The following is a 13,305-nucleotide window of genomic DNA, read 5'->3' as shown; positions in this document are numbered from 1 at the left end:
GCCTCTCTCATCGCCTGGCCTGTCCTCCCCTCCCTGCAGGAGACACACAAGCATGGCTCTCAAGGCTTGTGTCTGACCCACGAGGGGACCCTCACCCCTTCCTGACCAGCCTCCTCAATGGCCCTGGGAAGGAACCCACCACCTCGGGAGGCGGATTTTCTTGTACTTTGTCTCCTTGGCTCCGCACTTGTTTGTAGACCAGATTCTAAACTCCTTGGGGACCAGGGCTTCGATGGGGACCTTCACACGCCTCATCCCCACCCAGGCACTCAGCTCACAGTCAATCACTGAACTGCAGTTGTTTCTCTGGGCACCTGTAATTCTCCTGCGTAAATGGCTTCTTTGGTCGAAATCACTCTGTAACTCACACTCAGTGATTCAGCGGCAGCTCCTGGTGTCACAGGCGCAGGGCCAAAGGTCCTTTGCAATCCCTGAGCCTAAGCCTCTCTCTGTAAATAGGGGTTTATCGGGACCCAAAGAAGGGAAGTCCCCGGCCAAGGATGAGACAGGGTGAGTGACACAACCTCAGAGGAGGTCCTTAAATAAAATGCACCAAGCATGTGAGGCCACCTGTCCCCCTCCATCATCCGACCACATTGCAGTCTTGGTGGAGCGATGGCATTCCTCAGGGACCTCAGTCTGCAGGTGTGCCTGTGTCCCTCTGTCCCTTCCTCAGCCTCACCCTTGAGCTGCAGCCCCCGTGCACATTCTGACCTACAGAGGTCAAGGACACGCTCACCTTGGACAGCTTCAGAGGCACTTCCTCGGTGATCCCTGAGAGGTCAGCCCCGTTGCTGAAGACCTTGGTGATGCCCAGTTTACCCAGGAGAGTTTTCAGATCGTAGGTTCCAGAAATGGACAGTTTGGGCAAGTATAAATTGGCAGAACTGTCACGATGGTTAGAAAATAAAAAAGTTTCACAGAATTGAAAGTGTTTCCTTTCCTGGTCGCTCCTCCCACTTGGCGCCCTGTCCCCCTGCCCATGCAAGGATGTGAGGTCAGCCTTGGTTTATTCTACTTTAGTTCCTCTACACGTGGGGTCAGAGAATGCTAGAACCCCAGGGGTCCTCTTGTCCTGCAAAGCCTCTCAAATGCCACCTCCTCTGATAAGGCCTCCTGGAGGATCCAGCGTGTCCTCTGGAAGGACTGTGCACACTGCTTCCCTGCAGGGTTTGGTCACCCTTCAGACTGAGACTCCTCCGGGACCAGGATCCCAGAGGACCGTGGGGCGTGGTGGCAGGTCCTGAGTGACATCTGTTCAGTGAATGATGAGTACTTCTCTGTATTTTTGTTTTATATTGTACATGAGAAAACAGTCCATCCGGGCATGGGCATATTTACAAATACAGAGACATGCACTAATTTGGGGCTCATGACGGTGACCGACCACACTCATCTAGTGACAGAGGATCCTGAACCAGTGTCAAACGTGTCCTGGAGTTTCCCACTCTGGGCCTTTGCTTTTCCAGCCTCTCCTAGCAGGTTTCCCCCGTCTTGCCGTGGACTTTCTGTTCTGAAACTCCACATTTAACTGCCACCTTTGCCGGGAAGCTCACTTCTTCCTTCTGGGTTTGCCCACAACATGAGTTGGCGCTGCTCTCCCTGCATGGGGCACTGGCCACTGGGAAGGGGCAGTGTCCAGGCTGGGGAGGAAGTCCTCAGGGACAGGACTTTCACTCCTCACCCCTGGGCACCGTCCCTCCCATGGAGCCCGGCTGGTACTACCTGCACGGATGCTGGCCTCTGCTGGAGGCACAAGTTCACGCACAGTGGTCACGGCCATGGGACGTGCGTCTACCCCCGCCTCCCCCTTCAGGCTGGACCTCTTGTGGCAGCTCCTGGGCTGGCCTCTGGTTTGGGAAGTCACCTTGCGTATCTCTTTTCCAGGACCTTGGCGAGAAGCTCCTTGCTGAGCTGGTCCTCCAGATGCTGCAGTTTCCCCTGGTCGGGCAAGATGAAGACGGCGGTGGCGTTCCCCACGTAGTCCATCAGCAGTACCCAGCTGGTGAGCCTGTCGCAGTAGTGGAGGTCAAACATGCCCAGGCGGTTCATCATGGGCACCTTCACGGTGGTCTCCTCGTCCACGTGGAAGTCCCTCTCTGTGGTGTGCTCTTCCTCAAAGGGCTTCTCCCATTTTCCTGGAGAGAAAGGACAGCGGACATCAGCCAGGGCTGGGAGAAGGCTTAATAACAGTGGTAGAATAAAGGAGCCCTGAGCCTCCTGGTGAGCTACTTCTCTCGGGGCCTCAGCTTCACCATCTATAAAATGGGGCTACAACGAGCAATCAGTGTACAGAAGGTATTCTGGGAGGATAATGCAAGACTGGAGTAGGGTCCAAAATTTCAATTTTGTAGAGGCTCATAAGTGGTAGAGGAAGGATTTGAACCTTGGTCCTTCTGACTCCAAAGGTGTCACTGTTTCCTCTACACTCGAGTTGTCAGAAGCGTGTTCCAGGAAATCCTATTTCCTCTGTACACTCTGCCGAAATTTGTTTTTCTGGCTCTCTATTTTGGGAGACATTGCGTATCATACACCCCTCCCAGATAGGGATCTACAATGCACGTTAGGACATTTAAGGTTCTGAAAAGTCCTGCAGAGACGATGATACTTTGACTGTTTAATCCATAGTTCCCTAACCCTATATGATCGCGGGAAGTTTTAGCGGTCATGTGTGGAAAATTGAATAACACGTGCAGAGATGCATGGCTATATCCTATTCTGCACTGCCAGGAAAGTTAAGAACTGAGTGTTTGAGAATATTTTGGGGTGTTTCTGTTTCAGGCTGGTTGTGCAGCCTTACCTTTAAAGAATATGTAATTCACCAGAGCAAAAACTGTGTCTTGGTCAAGATCATCTACCAGATCCACAATTTTTCCTTGGCTTCCCTTCTTTACGTAATCATTGATCTTTTTCTTGGCCTCTTCAGCATCCCTGAAGTTGATGGAGAAGGCTTCAGAGTGGTACAGGTTCTTGACATCCTCCAGAAACTTACTCACTAGCTTCGCGCTCTCGTTGATGAACAGGCCATTGCCAGTGGTCAGCTGCAGCTTGTTGTCTGGCTGGTTGAGGGTGTGGAGAAGATGCTGGAAACCTTCGTGGATCTCAGCCTCTATTCTTGTAGTGAGGTTGAAATCTAGGCCCTCCAGGATCTCGGTGTGAGTGTCACCCTTGGTCCCCAGCGAGAGCATCGCAAAGGCTGTAGCGATGCTCACTGGGGAGAAGAAGATGTTGGTGGCATTGGACTCATGGGCCACTCGGCGGTACACGCTGAAGGCGAAGTCGACCAGGTTGGGGGCGATCTTGTGGCAGGCTGCTTCCTGGCGGTGCTCACGATCCTGCTGGGATGCGTCTGTCTCCTGGACAGCGTGTCCCTGGAGACCCTCAGCCAATGAGACGGGGACCAGGCAGCACAGGCCTGCCAGCAGGAGGAGGCCCCACGTGATGGAGGATGCCATTGTCCTGCAACAGAGAGAAGGGTACCACACCCGGGTCAGGCCACACGACCAGTCCCTCGGCCACCGATTGACGCCATGTCAAAGCAAACACAGCTTATCGAGCATCTATGTGCCGAGCACTTTCCTACATCAGCACCACTGAAAGACTCAGAAAAACAGCAAAGGCTTTATGGAGATTACCATACACCAAGTTCCATTCTAAGCACTTTACTGTCTTATCTCACTGCGTTCTGGTAACAGTCCTGTGAGGCAGGTCAGGCGACTATCCTGGGCTTACAGATGAGGCGACCAAGCTCCTAGAGGTTAAGTCACTTGTCCAAGGTTCCAGAGCGGTAAGGTAGCAGGACCAGAATCACAGCCCCAGGTAGTCTGGGTCTGGTCCACGCTCTCGATGGTTCCACTAACATCTGCAATGACCCCAAGGTATAAGTGCCACAGCCCCTACTTTGCAAAAGAGGAAACTGAGGCACAGGAAGTAGATGATCGCCCAGGAAGTGGGCCAGATCGGGCTCAGGGATGATTGGACCTGGAACAGCCCTAGGAGGGATTCCGCTGAACCCTGGTTTTTCATGGACAGAGAGGCTGCTGTCCAGAGTGGGAAGGATCTTGCCCAGTGACACCCAGTCAGAACACAGAAGGGCTTGCCCGATTCAGGCCCAGATTCTCCCTCACTCCACACACTTCCTCCATCTCCTTTTGCTTGAAACTGCTACAGCTCTCACCTTACAGGCCACTTGAGCCTGGAGTTCATTATCATCTGATTCTATAATGTTCTAGGCCTGGAGAAGGCTGTTGAATTAGAGCACATGAGAGCCCTCAACCTCGCGGCCCTCACAGACATTTGTCTTGTGGAGTGTTTTGTTATCTTCATTTTACAGGATGTGAAACGTGAAGCTCGGAGAGGGTCATTAACTTGCTCGAGGCCACACAGCGGGCCAAGCAGAGCCAAGACAGACAGGTGTCTTTGCGTCTGACCCTGTGTTCTGTGTTCAGGGGGCTGTTCATCCAGTAACTACCTCCTGAAGTGGGAGCTTGGCTGCTTCTAAGGGCTGGGCACAGAGGGAGTCGGGAGTCTCAAGCTCACTACTATTTCTGGGCTGGAAAATTCTATGCTGTGGGGAGGCTGTCCTGTGCATCGTTAGGTGTTTAGCAGCATCCTGGATAAAACTAAATCCCAGTACCCCCTCCTCACCCCCAGGTGTGACAATAAAAATTTGTCCAGGCATTGCCCAGGGTCCCCCAGGGCCAAAGCACCCCTGTGGAGCTCCCATGTTGAAGGAGGAAGGGCTCAGAGCACGAGACCCACTTGGGAGGCCTCCTGGTTGACCAGACTTTTCTCATTTCGGAATGGGTTTGGGTCAAGTGATTCCCATTTGAGTTTGCTCACTGGGGCCAAAGAGTTTAATGGACTCAGTCAGTTTGGGGTGTTCATTCTTCTTGGGTGGGGACCTTGTCAAGGGACCCCAGGGTTCTGCTGTGGTGAGCTGTGTGAGGCCTTCGGGAGACCACAGAAAACTCTCTTTGGCTGTCAGCTTGGGAGCTCAGATGCCTCTGTGGTCCTTCAGCTACCAGTAGCTTGATGACCAGTACCTTTAAGAGGCTTAATGACAACAGCCCCTGAGTATCAGGGCTGTGCCAGCTAGACACTCACGTGCGGCTACAGCCCCGAAAAGGCTTTCTTGAGCTCTCTGGGGGAAGGGGACGGTGGGTTTTTCCAGCTAAAGCTTTTAGGATCAGTGAGGGGCCAGCAGATAGAAGACAGGGCCGTGAACCCAGATAAGAAAGGGGAGGAGGTGACAGAAAAGCTAGCAGGGTTATCTGAGGAGTTAATGAATACACCTCAACCTTTCAGAGGAGCAGTTCCAGCAGTGAGGTCAAGGCCAGGGGTCCACTGGGGAGCAGAGGGGGAGACCTCGGGCTGGCCTCTGAAAATGTGGGGGACAGGCCATCATGGGGGGGTCAGCTTTCTCCAGCAAGATAGTTAAGTGCTGGGGCATGGAAACTACCAGGCCAGGCCAAAGACTCTGGCTCTGACTAGAAGTGAAAAGAACAGGGTAAGAAAGGAGAATCTTCTTAATAAAAAAAAAAAAAGAAATAAACAATAAAGAAAAAGGAAATAATAGTATCACCTCAAAACAAAAACAAAAAACAAGCGGAAAAAAAAAAAAAAGAGGGAAGGATCCTGAGGTAGAGAAGCATTTTAGAGAATGGGGCACGGGGTGCGGTCCCTCCAGGGGGCCTCGTCCCTGCCTTCTACAGCGGGGGAGACACACAGGTGAAGACCACCAAGGCCATGGGGTTATGTCCAAGCCTGGGGAGGGTGGGAGAAGGAGAAAGGTAACCCCGAAGCAGCCCCGCCCACCAGCCTGTATTATTATAGGGGCCTGCTGTGTGCTGAGACCTTTTTTTTTTTTTCAGTTAAATATTCAGCCATATTTTCTTCAGGTTGTTTGTAGCTACATTTTTCGCCTTTAACTATTTTATAACATTTACTTCCTTCTCCCCCAACTTTATTGAGATTTAATCGATTTATATCATTATGCAAGTTTAAGGTGTACAATGATATTTGGGATTAACATATACTCACTACTATATATAAAATAGATAGTCAACCAGACCTCCAGTATAGCACAGGGAACTCTACTCAGTATTCTGTAATAACCTATATGGGAAAAGCAGCTGAAAAAGAATGGGGGGGTTTGAATGAGGTCATTCCATCCTCCCCACCGACTGTGCTGGGCAGAACAGCAAAGGCTCGACTGCCCGCCTTCAAATCCTGACCCTGCAAATCGGAGCCAAACCTGCCTGTGCCTCAGTTTCCTCCTCTGTCAAGGTGGCCTGGCCTCACGCACCCGTGTCAGCTCAGGACAGGGCTGATGGAGAGCTACTCACTCAGTGCATGGAAATCTCTTCTTCCTCCGGGAGGCTCACTGGGCTGGACTCGCCCCACAGGCTGTACCACACCGGCACATGCCTTGGCCTACTTATAGGGCAGTCTCAGGGCGTTGGGATGCTCAGTCCTACGGGGCCCTACCCCCCACACCCTGAAGGAAATAAGCCTGGGGAGCCTCCAGAGCTCAGCCAGCGCGTGCCTGATATCATCTGAGGGCCTGGCCGTTCTTCCCTGAAGTGGTCTAGTCCAGCGGAACTGGCAGGTACAAGGCCGCCTGGGAGGATGGGGTGATGGGAGCCTTGTGGCCATGCAAGACCAAGGATTCATCTCTCCTTGAGACTCGTCTCCCAGAGCTATTGAGAGGAGTGATTAACATCTGTCCAGAGCCTAGAACTGTGCCTGATGGATGGTTGACCTTCCAACAAAAACAAAAACAAACAAGCGGAAAAAAAAAAAAAAAAAAGAGGGAAGGATCCTGAGGCAGAGAAGCATTTTAGAGAATGGGGCACGGGGTGCCCCTTTTTGTAAAAAAAAATTCTTATTTATTTATTTATTTTTGGCCACGCCATGCGGCATGTGGGACCTTAGTTCCCTGACCACGGATCGAACCCACGCCCCCTGCAGTAGAAGCACGGAGTCCTAACCACTGGACCACCAGGTAAGTCCCCCATGGTTAAACTTCAGTAAACGTCAGCTGCCTGAAGTCACTGGGTTTGTCACTGCCAAGGTCCCAGCCCTAGGAAACCTCACACTGGGAGCTGGAATCTGTGTTCTTTGGGCTCCAGAGCCCATTTTTCCAGGCACAGAAGGGAGATAATAGGCCAAGATAACAGATGCCAAGGCTCAGAGGAATCACATGAGAGAATGACAAGGGACCATCCTGATGGAGTTAGAATACTGAAGAATATCAGGACCTCAAGCGACCTTAATGCTCACATTTTTGCTGGTGATAATACAGAGGCTCGCAGAGGGGAGGTGATCTCTCCAGCTCCTGGGGCACGTGAGTGGTAGAGCTGAGAGACGAAATCAAGGGAGAGGGGAAGATAGTACCCAAAATATTACTTTTGGAATCTGCAGTCTTGATTAATGTTTAATATTTGGTAAGAACCAGCACGAAAAAAAGACACTTTGTGCAATCATCCAAAGAAGGAAACGAGTGAGTTAGGTCTCGTTATCCCCATTTTGCAGGAACGGAAACTGAGGCACACAGAGATCAAACGCCCTGCTCAGGGTTTCACGTTCATTAGAAGGCTGATTTGGGATTCCTGGACTCTCTCTACTTTGTTTATACTGCCGTTAGCACTTTCGTCCTAACATTGCTGAAAGTCACCTCAGAACTAAAGGAAATTGCAATGATAATATTGATAATACTCAGACCATATTTCAAGGCTATTGACTAAAGAAAAAAATCATTTTTTTAAAACTTAATATGTATTTCTAACTTGCTCTGTCCACTGTGATCTTTGTGAAAGTCATACCATGATATTAAAAAAAATTCTGATGGCTCTGATTTCTCATTATGTGATGTTCACATTGTTCTTAGATAACCAAAGTGATACCTAGTAACAAGGAAGCACCTGACCGTGGAAAGGCAGCTTTGCCTTCTGCGAGCAAACGTCCTGGTAATTACCTGACAGCTCCACCTGGGTCAGGCCCTCCCCTGTGGGACTGACCTGCTGGTACCCTGTCTTACATGACTCAGCCCCACATCCCCCAAATTTCCTGACATGTGCTCACCACCGCACCTGGGCTGTCTTTCCCTGGCATTTACTTAGCACCCCTTTCTGGCACCTTCTAATGTGGTTCCCTCATGAGGGTTGCTCCTCAGCCTTCCTTTTCAGTCTTAGTCATCACTTCAGGCTTGCTTCTTAGGTGAAGACTTCTTTGAGTGCAATTTCTCGAATTCTAGCTGTATTAGTTAGGATGGGCTGGGTTACTCTGCAGTAACAAACAAGCTCAGAACCTCAAGGGCTTAACACGGCCAAGGTGATATCTCATTCACTGTATGTGTCTCCTGTGGGATGTATGCAGGGGCTCTGCCCATCACGGCAAAACAGGGACCAGGCTGCAGGAGGCTCCAAGTTCCTGCTTCAGTTCTTCCGACTCTGGTTCCTTTGCTCGTTCCTTATGTAACCTTTGCTACAGCAAGGAGGACACCAACAGCACCCGTCACAAGACTACGCAACCATCAGAGTGCCTGCTATTGGCATCGTTCAAGCTTCATTGAACAGCCTCATCTTTCCCACCAAGGTGCCAAACCAGTTGAGTGAAAGAACAAAAGTAAGGCCTATGCGGACATATAGCACCTTTGTTTCTGATAAAGCTGATCTTGGAACATGGGGCTTATTTCTGTGGGACAGTGGGCTTCCAGAAACCTGCACCTGAGTTAGACAGCTCACACCACCCAGAATTGTGAGACTGAGGCCAGGTCTCCCCATGGCCTGACACCCAGCCCACGGACAACTTCTGGGCTGCCCAGGCCCAAAACAAGAGCCGTTATATTGATAGAAATGAGCCATTTCATAGAGTCCAGATGGAAACGCTGCAAGGTAGATACTCTTTTTCACTTTTTACATATGAGGAAACCGAGGCACAGAGAGGTTGAGGATCTCTCCCAAAGGCACACAGGCTCTGTCTCCTACTATCTCTCATGTTATGCCAGAGTGAGTCTCATACCACCGTGGGCTTCTGGCTGTGTCCTCGCTGGGGAGGGAACCATCTTGGCGAGGGTACCTTTCTCTGACTTCTCCACCTAGGAGCACTCCATTTGGTCTCCCACACTAGGATCAGACTTCATTCAGAGCTGTCCTGGCGGGGCCTGGCCGTGAGGGAGGCCGCGTGCTCCCCCTGTGGCACTGAGCGTGATTACCCCACAAAGGACAGCAGCAGAAAGTCCCCAGCCGCTGAAGGAGCTCTCAAGCTGTCCACGTTGTTTGTGGATCACAGCTCTGGAAGGGATCTGGAGGTGCACGGTCACCACGCAGCCGGGCCTCTAATGATCCTGCACCTACTTACGGCGTGTGTGGGGCTTTCTCCACACCAAGCAATTCTCCAACCCCAGCTGATTGTCCTACAATTCAATTCTGACACTGTGTACCTGGGTCCGGCATCAGCAACCACAGGTTAAGGGCTCAGTCCTGCAAGACTGCCCCACCCTGTCTTCAGACACCAAACTCAAGTCCAGGATGTCACCTGTGCTTCTGACCCACAGGTTATAGATTGGAGGTTCCCATGATCTCCTTCCTTGGGTTCAACTGATTTGCTGCAGCTGCTCACAGAGCGCAGAGGAACCTTCTGTTTCCTAGATTACCGGTTGATTAAAAAAGATTAACTCGGGAACAGCCAGATGGAAGACATGCGTAGGGCGTGTGGAGCTCCTCTGAGTGGAGCTTCCGGGTCCCCTCCAAGCTCATCTCTCTCCCCAGTCTCCACGTGTTCACCAAGCCGGAGGCTCTCTGAACCCCATCCTTTTGGCTTTTTGGGGGGCTTTATTACATAGGCATGATCGATTAACTCACCGACCATTGGTGATGGAACTCAAATCTCCAATCCCTCTTCCCCTCCTGGAGGTTAGAGCTTGGTTTCCCATGGCAACCAACCCCCATCCTTAGGGGACCTAGGGACTTTCCAAAATCACCTCATTAACATAACAAAAACCACCTTTCTGGTGCTCATCACTTAGGAAAATCCAAGGGTTTTAGGACCTCTGTGCCAGAACTGGGATGAAGACCATCTCTATATATTTCTTCTTATTGATCACGGTATCACAGCCTCATGCATTCCCCATTATCCACAGCCATATAGACAAGTGTTTTTTGAGGGTGGGTCTCCTCCCCATCCCTGGGACATTGCAGACACCCAGTAAAGGTTTTCTTTTCCTTGTTGAACTAATGCCCACCCCACGGGCCTGTGGAGAGGATCAAGCGAGCTCCTGGGATGAAAATCAACATGTAATCAGTATCTCTCATTTCTGAATTAGTGTGAATGTGTGAGATGCCAGCAGTATCCCTGACCTTTGTTTTCATTTTATGAACGAATCTCAGATGATCCCACCAGTCAAGGCAGAGCCTGCACGTAACCACAAAGGTTCATTTATTTACGCTTAAAATCGAATTGGTATGTCTTTTTCCTGCAGACTGATAGGGGGGTGTAAATGTCCCTTCCACGTTGTCCCTGTCCGAGCCTGGAGCCTGCTTGTGTGTTTCCCTCTCATCTGTCTCAGAGCAGAGCTGGGTCCCTGCCTGGAGGGGCAAACTGACCTGGACCAGCCCAGAACCCCTAGCATCTGTGCTTCAGCTGGTGCTAGGGCAGAGAGGTGGACCCCATGTGGACCGGGAGGTTGGCATTCTTCCTAAAGTCTGAGATGGATTGGGGAATGTATGGCATTAGGGCAGCCCGGGCTGAAATGTGAGGGACTTGCCTTCCAGGACTGTGCTGGGCAGGTCTCCCAACTGGCCATCTCCCCATCTGTACCTTGGGGATAACGATTCCCAGCTGGGTCCTTCAAGGACCGATGTTGAGGGTCAGACTTGGCAGTGAATACATTTTGAAACTCTAAAGAACAGGTAAAGCTGAGGTTTATGGCTGTCCCGCCTGCTTTGCGGCACACTCTTGTTCTCCTTATGACAAGGTTGCCCTGACGCTTTGCCCCCCGCCCCACCCCAATGAATGGACGCTGTTGGTTCCCATTTGAACCAATGAAATCCCCTCTGGGGCTTTAAGTTTGAATTGGGGCTTTGCCAGCCCGAGTCCAGACTAATGTAATGACAGGCCATTCTTTGATGTGAAATGATGGTATCTTAGGTGAATTCCCTGGACTCTCAGGAATTCCCAGTGGCCTTTGCATCTGACCCTTTACTTCCCCAGAAGCCAGTGTCGGGGAGTATGCCGTGTTCTTGCTCAAGGCGGTGAGCTCTTTAAACTCAGGTGGGAAGAGCTCCAGAAGATCCGGGGACTGTTTTCCTTGCGGAGGCATCCAGCACTCCTCGTACTTCGAGGAGGGATTTATCTCTGCCTAAGTCCCACGTGGCCCATCTGGTGTGATGTGGTGAGGTCTGGGGGAACAAGGAGAGCCTCGGAGGCCAGCTCTGCCACTTACCATGACCTTGAACAAGACAGTGAGCCTCTCTGACCCTCAGTTTCTTCATCTGTAGAATGTGCTGCATATAAGAGCAGAGCAGCTCCACTCCCAACATCACAGTGCAGCCATGAGGATTCAATGAGAAAACGCTTGAACGGTCCCTCCCAGGGAGCCAGGCTTAGAGAAGGCAGCAAACATCGTTCCTGCCACAAGTGCCCTCCTCTGCTGTCCTTTAAAATCCATTTTAACACTCTGATGTGAACCTCACAACAACTCAACATAGGTTTTGTAACCGTGATGAGGCTATTGAGGATCAGAGAGGTTTGGCAACTTCACTAAAGTCACACAGCTGGGAAGTGGCAGATTCTGAACTTGATCCAGGTCTTCAGACCCTCAGGTCTGGCATCATTCTAAGTGCTGGAAGATGTTTGTATCATTAATGGAATTTGTAGAAGTTGGAAGTCTCTAGGCAGAGAAAACTCAAGAGGATAGAGACTTATTTGGGAAACAGTCCAACTGTATCCATTATGTTATGTGAAATTGCACAGATGTGGCCATTTTGACTTAAATGGTGTAAATCTGACATAACTCAAGCCTGTTCTTTCGGTATGCATTCATCCCAGTGAGAGGCTAGATGGTGATTACTGGATTTGTGTAGGACGGGGCCGTCCTTCCACGGGACCAGCGTATTTCCGCGAGAGTTCAGGGAGCTGGCTCCTTCAGGCTGGGCTCCAGCCAGGCCTCCTGACTGCAGCAGCCCTCCAGCAGGGGCTTGGAGGGCCAGAAGGAGTCACGTGGCCCTTAGTGAAAAGGTCTGTTCCCAGGACAGCCTCTGACTGTGGCCCAGGGAGCTGTGGTTTTTCTCCAAAGACCACAGGGAGGGCCCTGGGGTAGGAATAAGGCAAGTGGAAATGTGGCCCCTGATACAGCTTAGCTAAGGGAGGGCAGCTGGGGCACAGAGTGTCTGCTCTACTTTCTCTCCTATGGCCAAGGAATCATTGCGGGACTTTGCAGAGCCCTCTGCGGCACCTTGGCTGTGTGATTAGGGAAGACAAGAGGGCGTAGGCTAAGTGGTCTTGGGGGCCTGACATCCTGGGTGAGTCTGAGCAAGTGATACAGACCAAGACCTTCGCTTCACTGGGGAGATGAGACCTGCTTCTAGGAGTGCTACGTTTGAGGGTCTTGGAGCAGAGATGGAGTGACAAGGGCAGAAGTATGTGTCCCCAGTCCAGCCCCATGGGAAAGGGTCCCTGGAAAAACCAACCAGAGCCTTTTGCAGGAAAGACCTGTGAGTGGTCAGGGCTCAAGCCTGGCTCAGGTGACAGTGTGGGACAAGAAGAGGATCTGATCTTCTCCTGCTGCTTGTGACGCGGCAGCCCAGTGTCCCCGTGTGAGCTGAGGGCTCTGGAAGCAGAGGCAGCCCTGCAGGGTGAGGGGCTCTCACCGGGGGTCGCAGTGAGCACCAGCGGGGTTGGGACGCTGAGCAAAGGACCTGGTGGACACTGGGTGGAGGTGGGGACCACGGGCTGGATTCTGAGCCCGTGCGATTTCCCCCTGGGGGTCCCAGAGGAGACTGGAAAGCCTGGAGGTTTTCCACAGTGACCGGGGAAGGGTCAATAAGCTGTGGGTTTTAGCCTCCATTTCATCCTGGCCTAGCACAGGGCCGGATGGTGCAAATGCTAGTAAACCGTAACGCAGTGGACCCTTGAAAGATCACCATGCCTGGATTTCACACACATCCTGGGGACGTAAAGAGAGACTCAGACGCAAGAGGATGAGGGATTTACACGCCACACACAAGCTTGGGCCGGGTCAGTCATTCTTTAATGCCATGGAGGAAGGGGACCTGGCCTGGAGGGGACAGCTGAACCCAGAGA

At 51.5% G+C, this 13,305-nt stretch overlaps 1 protein-coding gene across 1 annotated transcript; it reads right to left on the bottom strand.

The window, feature by feature from the left end:
* Window positions 1-406: 406 nt before the first annotated feature.
* LOC113616828 (alpha-1-antitrypsin-like) lies at window positions 407-3,492 on the bottom strand. The gene is made up of 3 exons (XM_027100187.1): window positions 2,801-3,492; window positions 1,868-2,138; window positions 407-887 (listed from the first exon to the last, which is right to left on the bottom strand). The coding sequence occupies exons 1-3, from the start codon at window positions 3,453-3,455 to the stop codon at window positions 635-637; spliced, it is 1,179 nt and encodes a 392-aa protein (XP_026955988.1). The 5' UTR covers window positions 3,456-3,492; the 3' UTR covers window positions 407-634.
* Window positions 3,493-13,305: the final 9,813 nt, after the last annotated feature.

Source organism: Aethalodelphis obliquidens, unplaced genomic scaffold (assembly GCF_003676395.1).
Source record: "Aethalodelphis obliquidens isolate GAN/ISIS:26980383/991018 unplaced genomic scaffold, ASM367639v1 scaffold593, whole genome shotgun sequence".
Taxonomy (NCBI): Eukaryota; Metazoa; Chordata; class Mammalia; order Artiodactyla; family Delphinidae; genus Aethalodelphis; species Aethalodelphis obliquidens.
Note: the sequence above shows the minus strand (reverse complement) of the source record. Positions and strands in the feature narration are given on the sequence as shown.

Bases quoted from the DNA above. Each gene is read 5' to 3' on its own strand.
- LOC113616828 (XM_027100187.1), bottom strand. From the start codon at position 3,455: ATGGCATCCTCCATCACGTGGGGCCTCCTCCTGCTGGCAGGCCTGTGC. The intron at 2,139-2,800 runs GTAAGGCTGCAC...CTTTCTCTCCAG, and splicing joins GAATTACATATTCTTTAAAG to GAAAATGGGAGAAGCCCTTT. The intron at 888-1,867 runs GTGACTTCCCAA...CCATCGTGACAG, and splicing joins CTGGAAAAGAGATACGCAAG to TTCTGCCAATTTATACTTGC.